We start from the raw sequence: 15156 nt of genomic DNA, 5'->3' as shown, positions 1-15156 counted from the left end.
TAATGAATGAAGGCTGGTTTGTGTTGGACCATGGGTTAAATGTCTGATCTCCCGGTGGCCATGAAAATATAACAGCAGCGCCGTTGCACCGGCGAGTGCCCTCACTGAAGCGCTGTATATTTTGAAAATAGCAGATCTACAAGCTCACAACGCGTCACGATGCGACGCTGGCTTGTGAGCTTGTATATCTGCTATTTTCAATGTAGCAGATCTACAATCTTATCTGAATGACTGTTAAAGCAAAAGCAGTTTGTTTAAATTACTTTATAAAATGTTATATTTTCACAGGGATTATTTATTAGTGTAGATATACACATTTAGGAGTGGATTATGTGTCTAGATGCCTCTCAGACAGTCAGACAATGGTGCTCCTCAGGTCTAGAATGGAATAAACGGGCGCAGCCAACGCCAACAACTGGTCTCGACCAGACGTGAGATTTCAGCCTACGGTAGGATGAAGCCCACGTCAGGATATATTGATAAATGCCGAAAGGTGATCTCGCCATACGCCCATTATTTGGGCTGCACCGCGTTGATAAATGAGGGCCAGTGTGTGGTTGTAAGCATGTCCATCACAGCTGATGATACTCTAATCACTGATGACTCAGGCACCACACCGGCCACCTACACACTGCCAGGACCCCTACACACACACACATACACACACACACACACACACACACACACACACACACACACACACACACACACACACACACACACACACACACACGGCTCAGCAGACACAGACCACACCACAGCGCACCTTACTGGAGTATTTCCAATTTTCAGTACTTTTACTTCTACTCCACTACATCTCAGAGAAAAATATTGTACTTTTAGTTTTACTACAATTATTTTAAAACTTTAGTTACTTGTTACTTCGTAGATTTTGATTATTATTACAAAACATACATTAACCACTTCAGCCCTATATATATTTTGGCCATTTGAAAATATCCGATCTCACAAAGCGTTACTTTGCGATGCTTTGTGAGCTTGTAGATCTGATATTTTCAAAAGATTTAGTTTTTGAAAACTTGTGTGGGACATTTTGCATAATGAGTACTTTTACTTTTGGTACTTAGTTTTTATGCTAATACTTTTGTACTTTTACTCAAGTATTTTTTAAATTCCGGACGGAAAATTTCTACATCGGACCCCCTGACTGGAAGGGGACCCCCTGACTGTGTGGATGTGTTCTACTGATGTCCTGTAGTAACAACAGAGACAGAAACACACTTAGTGTTCAATTAAGGAGTGAAATTTCACCTGTGTGTGTGTGTGTGTGTGTGTGTGTGTGTGTGTGTGTGTGTGTGTGTGTGTGTGTGTGTGTGTGTGTGTGTGTGTGTGTGTGTGTGTGTGTGTGTGTGTGTGTGTGTGTGTCAGACAGACAGACAGACAGACAGACAGACAGACAGACAGAAGGGGGTACGGAATACCAGATACAGAGACCTCCATATATGGGCATATGGGAGGGGCCGCGTGGCGGTCAGAAGGTGATCGTTTGGAGCAGCAAGAAGCATTATTATTAATGGATTCACTGTGAAGTACAGAATGGCATTATGGAGCCTGCCTGTGCCTGGTCATGTGATCTGTGCTTTATGAATATGTGTCAGCAAGTCAACCTTTATGTATTCATTCATTTAGTTAGTTAGTTAGTTAGTTAGTTCAGGGGTCTTCAACAGGGGGTCCGGGACCCCTAGGGGGTCCTCAGAGTTACTACAGGGGGTCCGCCAAATCTTTGTGTGATATGATTATTTTTTTACCTTAACCACTTGAACCCTAGCATCCCTTTTTCTGAGGAGAACTTTAGCCAAAAATAGCAGATCTACAAGCTCACAACGCCTCGCGCTGCGAGGCGTTGTGAGCTTGTAGATCTGCTATTTTTTGGCAAAGAGTTATATATGTGGAGGGAAAGAAGAGCAGCAAAAGTTTATCTGAAACACAATTTTATACAATATAGAGTAGGGGGTCCCTGCTTCATCTCTCTCTCAGCTAGGGGGTCCTTGGCCTGAAAACGTTGAAGACCCCTGAGTTAGTTAGTTAGTCACCCTTCCAGGGTGATGGCCAGTTGTCTTTGGACCTACTTGTGTCTCTAGGTGTTGTGTAGCCTCTGGTTCTAAACCTGCTTTTCACTCCCTAGTGCCAACAGAATGAACTTGAAGCTGAAGGAATGCTGAATGGATGTTTGTGACCATTTCATATTACACACACACACACACACACACACACACACACACACACACACACACACACACACACACACACACACACACACACACACACACGTTTGGCGTAATGCTTTGCCGTCTATTTCGTAAAGTGTGATTTAAATCGTGAAGCTGAAAACCAATCAGCAACTTCTTTTTTCCTTTCTTTCTTTTTTTTTTGTCCTACAAATTATTCCAGCCGCTTCGTAGCGTATCAAATAACAGCTTTGAGATCATATCTCTCTCTCTCTCTCTCTCTCTCTCTCTCTCTCTCTCTCTCTCTCTCTCTCTCTCTCTCTCTCTCTCTCTCTCTCTCTCTCTCTCTCTCTCTGTACCATTTCACCTTGAATCATACCATGGTGGATATGAGTCTATTGAATCACTCTGAGCAGACAGAGATATGCAGCGTTTCTTCATTAGGACAAAATCATGAATATTAAGTACAGTACTTGAGTAAATGTACTTAGTTACTTTCCACCACTGACTACAAGTGACTGAGGGGAATCAGTCAAATAGAGTGACTGTGATTGTGAGGGACCAGTTTGGGTTCCAGTAGATACCTTTATATGTCTGGGTGTACATATCAGTCTTAATGCAACCCTGACACCCTCTCAGAGTCACATTAACACCCTGGACCTGATGCACCCAAAGGTGTCAGAGTGCTTCTTCTGAGAGGGTTTTATCGTTGCTTTTGTGTCATCTGCTTTCCTATCACCTCTTTATCACACACACACACACACACACACACACACACACACACACACACACACACACACACACACACACACACACACACACACACACACACACACACACACACACACACACACACACACACAGTGACCATTATTTTCGGTCAGACCTTGAGGTGTCAGAAGCGTCGTCAAATCAGAACAACCGATAAACATCTGATGGACACTGTGTGTGTGTGTGTGTGTGTGTGTGTGTGTGTGTGTGTGTGTGTGTGTGTGTGTGTGTGTGTGTGCGTGCGTGCGTGCGTGCGTGCGTGCGTGCGTGCGTGCGTGCGTGCGTGCGTGCGTGCGCGCGCGTGCGTGCGCGTGTGTGTGTGAGTGAGTGAGACGAAGTGTTTTTTATGGGTGACGGGTAGAATATCCTTTTTTCTTCACATTTTCTATATTTTATTATTCATTTATTCATTATCTCAAAAGATTATCAAATATTTCAACATTTTAGACAAAAATAAAATAATAATAATATATTTTTTAAATCATGAATTATATATTTTTTATAAATGAACCTCAGCATTCTCCTAGAGGTCTGACACATTGAGACGGGATAGACTCCCACATTATCAACTGATACTAGCCAATCACACCTACTTATTTACTTACTACACACACACACACACACACACACACACACACACACACACACACACACACACACACACCACACACACACACACAGAGGCCAGAGGTATACTGGTCGAGATCACCATGGCAACAGTGGAACGCAGGCACCACTTACACCCTTCTGCTCCATCTTGTCATTGTTCTGTGTGTGTGTGTGTGTGTGTGTGTGTGTGTGTGTGTGTGTGTGTGTGTGTGTGTGTGTGTGTGTGTGTGTGTCTGTGTGTGTGTGTGTGTGTGTGTGTGTGTGTGTGTGTGTGTGTGTGTGTGTGCGTGCGTGCGTGCGTGCGTGCGTGCGTGCGTGCGTGCGTGCGTGCGTGCGTGGATGCGTGTGTGAGTGCAGTAGGAGGTGTTTTCGTGCACGGTAGCAAATTACAGCACAAATCCCCTCTGTGATGTCACTCAAAGGACACTTGGTGGAGAAAAGTGTTGTGAGTGTGTGTGTGTGCGTGCGCACTCGTGTGCACGTGCGTGCGTGAATGTAACACTCTCTCACTCGTTCTCCAAAGTACTCTACACTATGTGTGAAGTACTTTCATGTTAGGATGAATCCTATTGGAGATAACCCGTTTGGCTGACCAATTGAAATACTTTTTAAACCCTTTTATCGGTTAAATTATTTGCGTAGTTACTTCTGTTGTATGTCACACTAATACAGAGGGTGTCATTTAAACCCTGGGGTTTAACTACACACTCCATATGATGATGAGACACATGAGGTTCACACAGGAGGCAAACCTGGCCAATTATATGAATACAGATTAAAATGGGTGAAGTAAATGAATGAATACAGATTAAAATGGGTGAAGTTGTCCTTTAAGTGTAGTTCAATGGAAGTACTTTTTACTCAATTCAAATCTTGAACACAGTGGCCCTCATTTATCAACGGAGCGTATAAACCGGTGCATATTTTTCCATATATTCGGCCGTACACCAACGTCGAAGTCACATTTATCAACGCATCCTACACAGCTGATCCCAGCGTACATTTGGTCCCAGCCTTGATAAATCTCACGTCTGAAAACGAGCGTCATTTAAATAACACGCCCTTAAATATTCTCGAAACGCCCCGATTTTACCACATGAAGAACCAGAATACGACCAAAGAAAGAGCTTAGCCGGCTCGCCTCGCCTCGCTGCCTGTCAAGTCACATAAACACACCACACACACACACACACACACACACACACACAGGCACGCACGCACACATGCACACGCCCCCCTCCAGCCAGGTTGTAGCCTATATAACTCTCTATGACATAACTCCATACCATAGGACAAGCTACTGTAAGTTTGTAGACCTCACTGTCCCGACCGCGCGACTCCCGAAGCGCTCGTTATTTTGAAAATAGCAGATCTACAAGCTCACAACGCGTCACGATGCGACGCTGGCTTGTGAGCTTGTAGATCTGCTATTTTCAATGCAGCCAGATCTACGATCTTATCTGAATGACTGTTAAAGCAGTTTGTTTAAATTAATTTATAATGTTATATTTTCACAGGGATTATTTATTAGTGTAGATATATACATGTAGGAGTGGATTATGTGTCTAGATGCCTGTCAGACAGTCAGACAATGGTGCTCAGCAGGTCTAGGATGGAATAAACGGGTGCAGCCAAACGTCAACAACTGGTCTCGACCAGACGTGAGATCTCAGCCTACGGTAGGATGAAGCCCACGTCAGGATATATTGATAAATGCAGAAAGGTGATCTCGCCGTACGCTCATTACCGCGTTGATAAATGAGGGCCAGTGTGTTTATATTGTGGTTTTCCTACATTTACGTCAGTATAAAACTCTGTGTGGACCGCCAGCCATGTGACATGTCACATGGGGTTCACACAGGGGTCAAATGTGACCCGCAGCCACAGGCCACATCAGGGTCAGCCAATCAAGCGCTTCTCCTGGACACGTTCCTCCATACGGAACAAAGGAACATCACAAAGACAAGGGCAGTGGTGTAAAGTAACTAGAGTACATGTACTCTTGAGTACATGTACTCAAGAACTGTTCTCAAGAATTGTACTTAAGAACTGTACTTAAGTACAATTTAAGGTATTTGCACTTGACTCGAGTATTTCCAATTTATAATACTTTTACTTCTACTCCACTACATCTCAGAGGCAAATATTGTACTTTTACTCCACTACAATTGAAAAGCTTTAGTTACTAGTTACTTTGTAGATTTAAATGATTACGTTATAAAACTTAAACATTTTCAAACATTGTAGTACTTTGGTACTAAAGTATATTTTGATGCCAATTACTTTTGTACTTTTACTCAAGTAACATTTTAAATGCAGGCCTTTTGGTTGTAACAGAGTATTTTTATAATGTGGTATTACTACTTTTACTTAAGTAAATAATGTACTTTTTCCACCACTGGACAAGCATAACAAAGTCACTGTGAGGCAGAAACCTATCTTCATATTTCAACTTTTTCATGTTTTATGGTAAATGACCATAAAACATGATTTATTTTTTTGGGGGGGTCCAGATATCAGTGAAGTGACACTTTAAGGACTGTTAAAACCTTTACTGCATCAAAAGAAAACCAACAAACTAACTGGTCAAACATTGTCCAATAATATAAGAAAGAGGGAACAAAAAATAGCCAATCTACAAGCTCACAATGCCTCATGCTGTGAGCTTGTAGATCTGATCATTTCACAATATGTATCTGTGGAACCGAGTCAACATCATTTTTTAAAATGCCTTAACTCCTACAATTCCAAGTAGTTCAAATATGATTATTTTGGGGGGTTCAAATATGATTATTTTGGGGGTTCAAATATGATTATTTTGGGGGGGTCTCCAGTTCAAATATGATATATTTTATCTCTCTCTCTCACCCTCTCTACTCCTTCCCAGTTCCATGGACATACCGTATGGTGGTCTCTGTCTCTACCTTGTGGCTGTTTGTTAGAACTGCATCTCTCTCTCTCTCTCTCTCTCTCTCTCTCTCTCTCTCTCTCTCTCTCTCTCTCTCTCTCTCTCTCTCTCTCTCTCTCTCTCTCTCTCTCTCTCTCTCTCTCTCTCTCTCTCTCTCTCTCTCTCTCTCTCTCTCTCTCTCTCTCTCTCTCTCTCTCTCTCTCTCTGTGTCTCTATGTCTCTCTCTCATGTGGAACGGTAGAGGTGGTTTGGAGGGCGTCTGAACATCGGAGCATATTATTGGTTCATTTATCATATTTTGAAGCCCGTCGGTTGGACGATCGCGCCACAAATAATCACCTGATGATTGATGGCAGGCAGAGCCAATCACACTGACCCGTGCCCCTCCCCTATTCACATGGGCAGTGGCTGACACTAACTAAGTACATGTACTTGAGTACTGAATTTAAAGGGATATTTCACTTTTCAAACAGCTTGGGGTCATTTTATCGTCTACTCAGGCTTGTGTTTCACCCCAGACAGTTTTTCGTTGCTTCATTCAGTGTTTAGATATTTGATATTCAGGTTGAAAAAACACGCCCCCTCATTACATTAACACGCCCCCTCACGCATTAGAAGGAAATTAGGGACGTTTGCTTTACAAATCTGTTTACATTTTCCGTGAATGAAACGAGTGTAGTGATTGGTCAAAAAAAGATTGTTTCTGGGGGAAATACATAAGAAGGAGGTCCCGCCCCTATAGACACTCTCTGCATTAGGTCTCAACCAGGCTTTTCTCCTTGGAGATGAGTAAAGGCTGGAACGAGGCTAGCTCACTGGAAACACACTGCATATTGGCCCCTTAAGGGTCTGTAAAGCAAAGCAAAGCAAAGTTTGTTGTTTACCCAGGGTGTCGGACTAAGCACGAAGCTTGTTTCCAGCCGGACCCTGCATGGAAGCCTTGCTCAAGGGCTATTCAGCGGTGATTCATGATTGATGTGATGAATTGGGGAATCGAACTAGGGACCTTCCGGTATCAAGGCCGCCCCTCTAACCACTAGGCCACCGCTGCCACTGAACTCTGAGAGTTATGTTAAAAGGTTTTAGAACCACTGTGTTACACTAAATGGAACAGAGCCTTCATTAGAACCACTGTGTTACACTAAATGGAACAGAGCCTTCATTAGAATCATTGGTAACACCCTGTGAAGGAAGTAAGGAAGAGGCCCAACAGGCTCTATGCACAACAGCCCTATTGGAAGGAAACTGGGCCTCTTCCTTACTTCCTTCACAGGTTGTTACCAATGATACTAATGAAGGCTCTGTTCCATTTAGTGTAACACAGTGGTTCTAATGAAGACTCTGTTCCATTTAGTGTAACACAGTGGTTCTAATGAAGGCTCTGTTCCATTTAGTGTAACACAGTGGTTCTAATGTAGGCTCTGTTCCATTTAGTGTAACACAGTGGTTCTAATGAAGGCTCTGTTCCATTTAGTGTAACACAGTGGTTCTAGTGAAGGCTCTGTTCCATTTAGTGTAGCACAGTGGTTCTAATGAAGGCTCTGTTCCATTTAGTGTAGCACAGTGGTTCTAATGAAGGCTCTGTTACATTTAGTGTAACACAGTGGTTCTAATGAAGGCTCTGTTACATTTAGTGTAACACAGTGGTTCTAATGAAGGCTCTGTTCCATTTAGTGTAACACAGTGGTTCTAATGAAGGCTCTGTTCCATTTAGTGTAACACAGTGGTTCTAATGAAGGCTCTGTTCCATTTAGTGTAACACAGTGGTTCTAATGAAGGCTCTGTTCCATTTAGTGTAACACAGTGGTTCTAATGAAGGCTCTGTTACATTTAGTGTAACACAGTGGTTCTAATGAAGGCTCTGTTCCATTTAGTGTAGCACAGTGGTTCTAATGAAGGCTCTGTTCCATTTAGTGTAACACAGTGGTTCTAATGAAGGCTCTGTTCCATTTAGTGTAACACAGTGGTTCTAATGAAGGCTCTGTTCCATTTAGTGTAACACAGTGGTTCTAATGAAGGCTCTGTTCCATTTAGTGTAACACAGTGGTTCTAATGAAGGCTCTGTTCCATTTAGTGTAACACAGTGGTTCTAGTGAAGGCTCTGTTCCATTTAGTGTAACACAGTGGTTCTAATGAAGGCTCTGTTCCATTTAGTGTAGCACAGTGGTTCTCAAACGTTTTAATGTCAAGGGCCCCCATAACTCTGAGAGTGTACAAATGGAACACTCTCAGAGTTACACACCCGTAAGGGTCCATGTGGAACCCTTCAGGGAACCATGAGGGTCCCTGGACCACACTTTGAGACCCACTGGTGTAGCAGAGTGTTTCCAGTGAGTCAACACCCTGACGTTTGACCAGAATGGAACAGAGTCTTCATTAGTATTGTTGGTAACACCTTTTAAGGAAGTAAGAAGAGGCCCAATGTGTTTCCAATAGGCTGCTGTGCATAGAGCCTGTTTCTTTACAGTATGGCTGACTCCTGTCCAAGACGTTCATGTAAAGGGCCCGGGCTGTGGTCAAGCTGCACTACCAGAGTCAACCACCGGGGCCACCATTAGCGCTTAAAGGAAAAAACCCTCCCTGTTCTGTGGTGTTGAGTACATAGTGACTATAGAGTTATAGAGCTCTGCTGTTGCCCTTGTCAATCCCCAGGTATATACGCTGTGTATCTATTGGCCGAGGCAGTGGGGAGACTGGCAGTGTAATCAACATTGATTGGCTGCTTCACGCGCGACTGCTCTTTTGATTACACTGGGGGCTCAGTGGCAAAAACAGTGTCCTTTAGACGCACACACACACACACGCACGCACGCACGCACGCACGCACACGCGCACACGCACACACGCACACACACACACACACACACACACACACACACACACACACACACTAGTGAAAGGAACAGTAGCATGGACTAAAGCCTCAGTAAGGTATCCTGATGTCATCGTAATATAAAGTCTACAGAGTCAGTGAGGTGACTTTGACTTTCATTCCAGGAGCTCAAATCAAAACAATGCTTCGTCACAACTCTGGAATGTCATGGACGTTTCTAGTCTCGGGATTTTCAGGCCACCGGACCCCTTAGCTGAGATGAAGCAGGGACCCCCTTAGCTGAGATGAAGCAGGGACCCCTTAGCTGAGATGAAGCAGGGACCCCCTTAGCTGAGATGAAGCAGGGACCCCTTAGCTGAGATGAAGCAGGGACCCCCTTAGCTGAGATGAAGCAGGGACCCCTTAGCTGAGATGAAGCAGGGACCCCTTAGCTGAGATGAAGCAGGGACCCCTTAGCTGAGATGAAGCAGGGACCCCTTAGCTGAGATGAAGCAGGGACCCCTTAGCTGAGATGAAGCAGGGACACCCACTACATGGACTGTATGAAAATGTGCTGCAGTGCTACTTTTTTTCATATATTTCATAGAGTTGTTAGAACAGCACACACATGTTTTGTTTGTTTGTTTACACATTATGTTGGATTCATGTTAATGTGTATTACATAATGATACACTAATGCATTGGTTCTCAAAGTGGGGTCCGGGGACCCCCAGGGGTCCTTGAGGGAGTTCCAGGGGGTCCCCAGCTAAATGATAGATAGTTAGGAACCAAATGCACCCTTATGGGTCTGTAACTCTGAGAGTGTACAAATGGAACCAAATGCACCCTTATGGGTCTGTAACTCTGAGAGTGTACAAATGGAACCAAATGCACCCTTATGGGTCTGTAACTCTGAGAGTGTACAAATGGAACCAAATGGACCCGTTAGGGTCCATTTGGTTCCATTTGTACACTCTCAGAGTTAAATTAACATTGATTTTACAATATAAATTGGGGTCCCAGAGATAGAAATGCTATTAAATGGGGGGTCCGTAGCCTAATGCATGTCAAACTGGGGGTCCTTGGAATTAAAATGGTTCAATATCACTGCTAGAGCCATACAAATCTTCTCATATGTGGGTCATATCTGGCATATGTTTTCAAATGGGGGTCCGCCTTTGGCCTCTGTACTTGTCTGTGTTGCAAAAATAGCCGATCTACAAGCTCACGATGCGTCACATGTTCATTGAATGTTCCAACACAGAATAGGAAAGGGTTCAAGTGGTTCATAGTTTTAGTCGACAAAATTAACACTGCTTCTCTCTCGCCCCCCCCCTCCCTCCCCCCTGCAGAGGCGTCCATCTTGTCGTATGACGGCAGCATGTACATGAAGGTAGTGATGCCTGTGGTGATGCACACGGAGGCGGAGGACGTGTCTTTGAGGTTTCGCTCCCAGCGGGCGTACGGCCTCCTCATGGCGTCCACATCACGAGACTCAGCCGACACGTTGCGTCTGGAGCTGGACGGGGGCCGCGTCAAACTGACGGTCAACCTAGGTATCGTATGAGACCCCGCCCCTCCATACCCCCCCATACCCCCCTTTACCCAATAGCCCCCCGTCATCACTCTTCTATCTTCTGTGCTCATTCTCATCCTTTTTCATTCCTTTTATTTCTTTATTTCTTTATTTTTTTTTGGTTTAAAAGTTTAGTTTAGTTTTTTAATTTTGTGAAAAAGGCTTAGTTTTTAGTTTAGTTTTAGATTTTGTGAAAAAGTCTTTGTTCTTAGTTTAGTTTTTAATTTTGTGAAAAAGTCTTTGTTCTTAGTTTAGTTTTTAATTTTTTGAAAAGGCTTAGTTTTTAGTTTTTGTCGTTTTTATTAGTTTTGGTGTTAGTTTTTAGTTTTTCATTGGGATATTGGGGTAGTCGGGCAAGATTCAACATGTTCAGAAAAAAAGAGAAAATAGCCGATCTACAAGCACGTTGTGAGCTAGTAGATTGGCTATTATTCAGAGAAATATTAGATATTGCAAAGACAAACATTTTCTCTATGATTTTACTTAGTTTTGTAAACGAACAATACACTTTTATTTGTTGCCGTAAAGCCTCATTGAATGTATTATTTCAATTAACTAAAATGTTCTAGTTTTGTTTTTTGCGTTTACACCGTCGGTAAAACTCATGACACCGTGTTAAGATTTAACTAGAGAGAGGCATGGCGCTAGATTCATTAACACCAATGAAGTGGTTTCTCTTTCATGCACAGTTCAGTTTGTTTTGGATATTTGCTTAGTGAATAACACTCTTGGTCGTGATTGTAGGCTACCGTACATTCCACTGTAACTGCAGTGTTTTGTTTTGTTTTGTTTTTTTGGCTTGTTCTTTCGTTTGTCATTGACAGACATGTTTGGTCCATGTTTGAACAGATACACCACAGTCACACCCATACACACCTGTTTAATGAACAGATACACCACAGTCACACCCATACACACCTGTTTAATGAACAGATACACCACAGTCACACCCATACACACCTTTAATTAACTGTAGAGAGAGTCACAGCACAACTGAGACAAACCTCCACCAGATAACAATGCTTTAATTTACAAGACAATCTGTTTCCAACTGGTATTTGAAGAACACAAAATGTGCTGAGACTTTCTTCAAGGTGACCTCCCACCAGTGTGCACCACAAATAGTCTTCAATCCATCATTTAACAGGACATTATGCAGACAATAAACCCTTTTCTTTACTAACATTTCACTTTCTTCTTAAATCCAGTTGTTCTGTATCACCTTACTCTATTTTCAGAGAGTTTATTTATTTATTTATTTATTCATTGTTTGGTTTACTTTATTCATTGTTTGGTTTACTTTATTCATTTCGTTGCTCCTACTGTATGTCGATGACGCTGTGTTCTATATGGGAGTCTATATGCTTTCCGGTGCCATTTTATAGTTTCAGCTCTGAACTCCATTACCCATCATGCTTTGTGAAAAGATGGTATTCACCCCTTCAAAGGCATTGAGCCTGCGGCCCGTACGGCGAACAGCCCGAGAACAGAGCCCAGAAACACCTGCAGATGGCTCCGCCCCCTTCCCCACAACACCGTTCTCTCTCTTTTTTTTAACAAACACTCTCAGTGTTACGAAAAAGACAGAAGTGTAGCAAGTGTTAGCATCAGGAGTTAGCGTATGTTATTAAATGTAGAGCTTTTACCATAATAGCTTGATTGTCATTCAGATAGCTTGTACTTATGGTGTGACATATGTTACAGCTTTTTTAGATAATTCATTCAGCATGACATCCGTGTATATTCTTTGCAGTTGAAATTGGGCAAAGCTAACAATAATATAAGCTAATAATAATATACATTATTATTAGCTACTGCTATCTCATAACTCACAAGCACATTCTAAGGTCTTTAAGACTTTGAACACCCAGCGTTAGTAAAACAAAAGCAGCTCATTAATAACCCTAACCCAGCGTTAGTAAAACAAAAGCAGCTCATTAATAACCCTAACCCTAACACATTTCCCGGGGTTCTCGTGTCTCTGCATGGTACTGGTGCTGATTGGATCGCGGCTGTTCGCTCCCACTTTTCTGTTGCGGTTGACGACACATGACCCAACCAGCCACATGGTGTGACACACCCACGCCCACACATGTCCCTCCCAGGCACCCGTACCTAACTCACTGCTGGCCTCCATGGGACGGTTCATTCGTTAGTTTTTGACCTGACAAATTCAGTGGAAACGCTCAAAGATCTACAGCCTCCTCAGATAGACGCCTCCACCACCTTCTTGCTAAATGTCAGACATTATTGATTTGAAACAAAGGCCTGTTTAGCCAACAAGCTGGTGAGGAGGTTTAGGAGTCTGTGACTTTGACTTTTAATCGGGGACCCAAAATTTCAATAAACAACAACGACAACAACAAAGAGAATGTTGGGTTGCAGAATCGATGTGGCTGGTACACTATAAGCGGCCATTTTATCTCTACAGTTTCTTACTACATTACTAATATAATGCTGAAAGGAACAACAGCTGACACCAATTCAAAGCTATCACAAAACAAAGACACTAGTAATGTTTGACAGAACAAGCCCTTAGTGTGTGCCTTTATTGATATGACTACACAATAGTATATTATGTTGTATAACTGTGATTGTGATTATGTCCTTAGTTAGAGTAATAGCATTTTACATTGTATCACTGAGGAAAATCTTTAACAAAGAATACTAATTATTACAAAATAATAATAATAAAATAAAAATGGCCGCCTCTCTGCATGTGGACGTCCCCGGAAGGGTGGAATTCTTGTTTTTGGATGTCTGCAGCTGTAACCTTGAAGGATGCAATTTCATCTGTCATTTATTCTCCCCCATCTAGACTGTATCAGGATTAACTGTAACTCCAGTAAGTTAACACTCAAGTTTCATTTTATTTGCTTTCTATGTTGATGATGCTCTGATGTTTCTCTTTAAAGGAAATGTTTGTTGAGGTGTATGTTTCTGCCCCTCTAACCCCCCCCCCCCCCCCCCCCTTCTTTAAGCCTCATATTTTATACACCGTCACATGCCGGTGTTGCTTGCCGACAAGAACAGATCTACAAGCTATTAGATCAGTTTTTGGCCTCACGCGACGCCGTGGTGTGACTGAGCATAAACGAGGCGTTATCCTCTGTCCAGCCAGCTACAACGTGACAGAATTATCTAATAATGAATTATGATAAAATGATCCTCTGTCCAGCCAGTTGGAACGTAACAGAACCAAAGTACAGAGAAATGATATGAGTGGTGATTTAATAGATGGTTTGACCAGCTTCAATATTATTTTATTTACTTGTTTCTTTGTGTTTTGGTGACAATATTCTTTAAATGAAATCTAAGAAAGTATATACATAATCACAGGTCTTTTGACAACACTCATGTTATTTGCAAAGATGGGAAATAGTCACAACATTCAACTGTTAGACGCAGACATAACACGTTTCTCTGCAGGCCACTGTAACAGAGTTAGTTAAATCACCACCATCACTGTCTGAAATAAGGACAATCATGTGGATCTCGTACCATGTAAGCAGTGTTTTATCACAGCTTGATAAAAAAGATATAAAGTAGAGGTAATAAGTGGCATGTTGTTCTAGCACACTGAAAACAATGTGGTAATAAGCCAAGGTCACGTTTATCTAATATCTATATTGTGTTATTCAGATTATTCATTTACTTACACAACATGGTAATTGGATGAGCTCTGTGTGTTTGCATCTACAGATATCCCCTCTGTTTTCTGAACTGTCTGGTTTTCCTGGTGCCATGTTTGCACCGAGGTTCTCTGAATGTATTGCTTTTACTCATGAATAGGCCTCAGAGTCATTTCCTTTTTCACATCCTTCACTGTAAATCAATGTATTATTTAGGTATTTATCAGACTCCCTTATGAGAACCAAGATACATTATGCTACAACAGCAAACGAGCTAGCTCCTAGCATCTAAGCTATGTAGCTGATGTACTGTAGAGGCTGACACTGTAGGATGTTTGAATAGAACTCTGGCTAGGATGGAGGGTGTAAGTATGGACAGAAGGAGTTAGTATGGACAGAAGGAGTTAGTATGGACAGAAGGAGTTAGTATGGACAGAAGGAGTTAGTATGGACAGAATGAGTTTTAGACTAGGATGGAGGGTGTAGTATGGTAACCTGGCCTGGCCTGTCAGTAGTGCAGGGATTCAGCACCCCAGTGGCTCAGGAGGTAGCAAGTAAGTAAGTAAGTAAGTTAGTTAGTTAGTTAGCTAGTTAGTTAGTTAGTAGGGTTGGAGAGGCTTATTGTCGGTATCAGCTGAGGATACAGGAGTCTATCCCTG

The 15156-nt window shown here is 42.5% G+C and overlaps 1 protein-coding gene across 5 annotated transcripts in view; it reads left to right on the top strand.

Annotated features, from left to right (window-relative positions):
• Positions 1-15156, top strand: part of nrxn3a (neurexin 3a) — a gene marked incomplete at its 3' end in the record, with an annotated part of 238564 nt that overhangs the window by 47999 nt on the left and 175409 nt on the right. For 3 of the 5 annotated variants that reach the window (XM_084045368.1, XM_084045371.1, XM_084045367.1), the window contains 2 exons: positions 10642-10845; positions 13684-13710. In XM_084045368.1, the coding sequence (XP_083901494.1) occupies positions 10642-10845; positions 13684-13710 (231 nt within the window). The remainder of the gene's footprint in view (positions 1-10641; positions 10846-13683; positions 13711-15156) is intronic. The other 2 variants (XM_084045369.1, XM_084045370.1) reach the window with 1 other exon arrangement.

The sequence above is a fragment of the Gymnoscopelus microlampas genome (assembly GCF_963454915.1).
Source record: "Gymnoscopelus microlampas genome assembly, chromosome: 20".
Taxonomy (NCBI): domain Eukaryota; kingdom Metazoa; phylum Chordata; class Actinopteri; order Myctophiformes; family Myctophidae; genus Gymnoscopelus; species Gymnoscopelus microlampas.
This window is presented reverse-complemented; position numbering and strand designations above follow the sequence as displayed.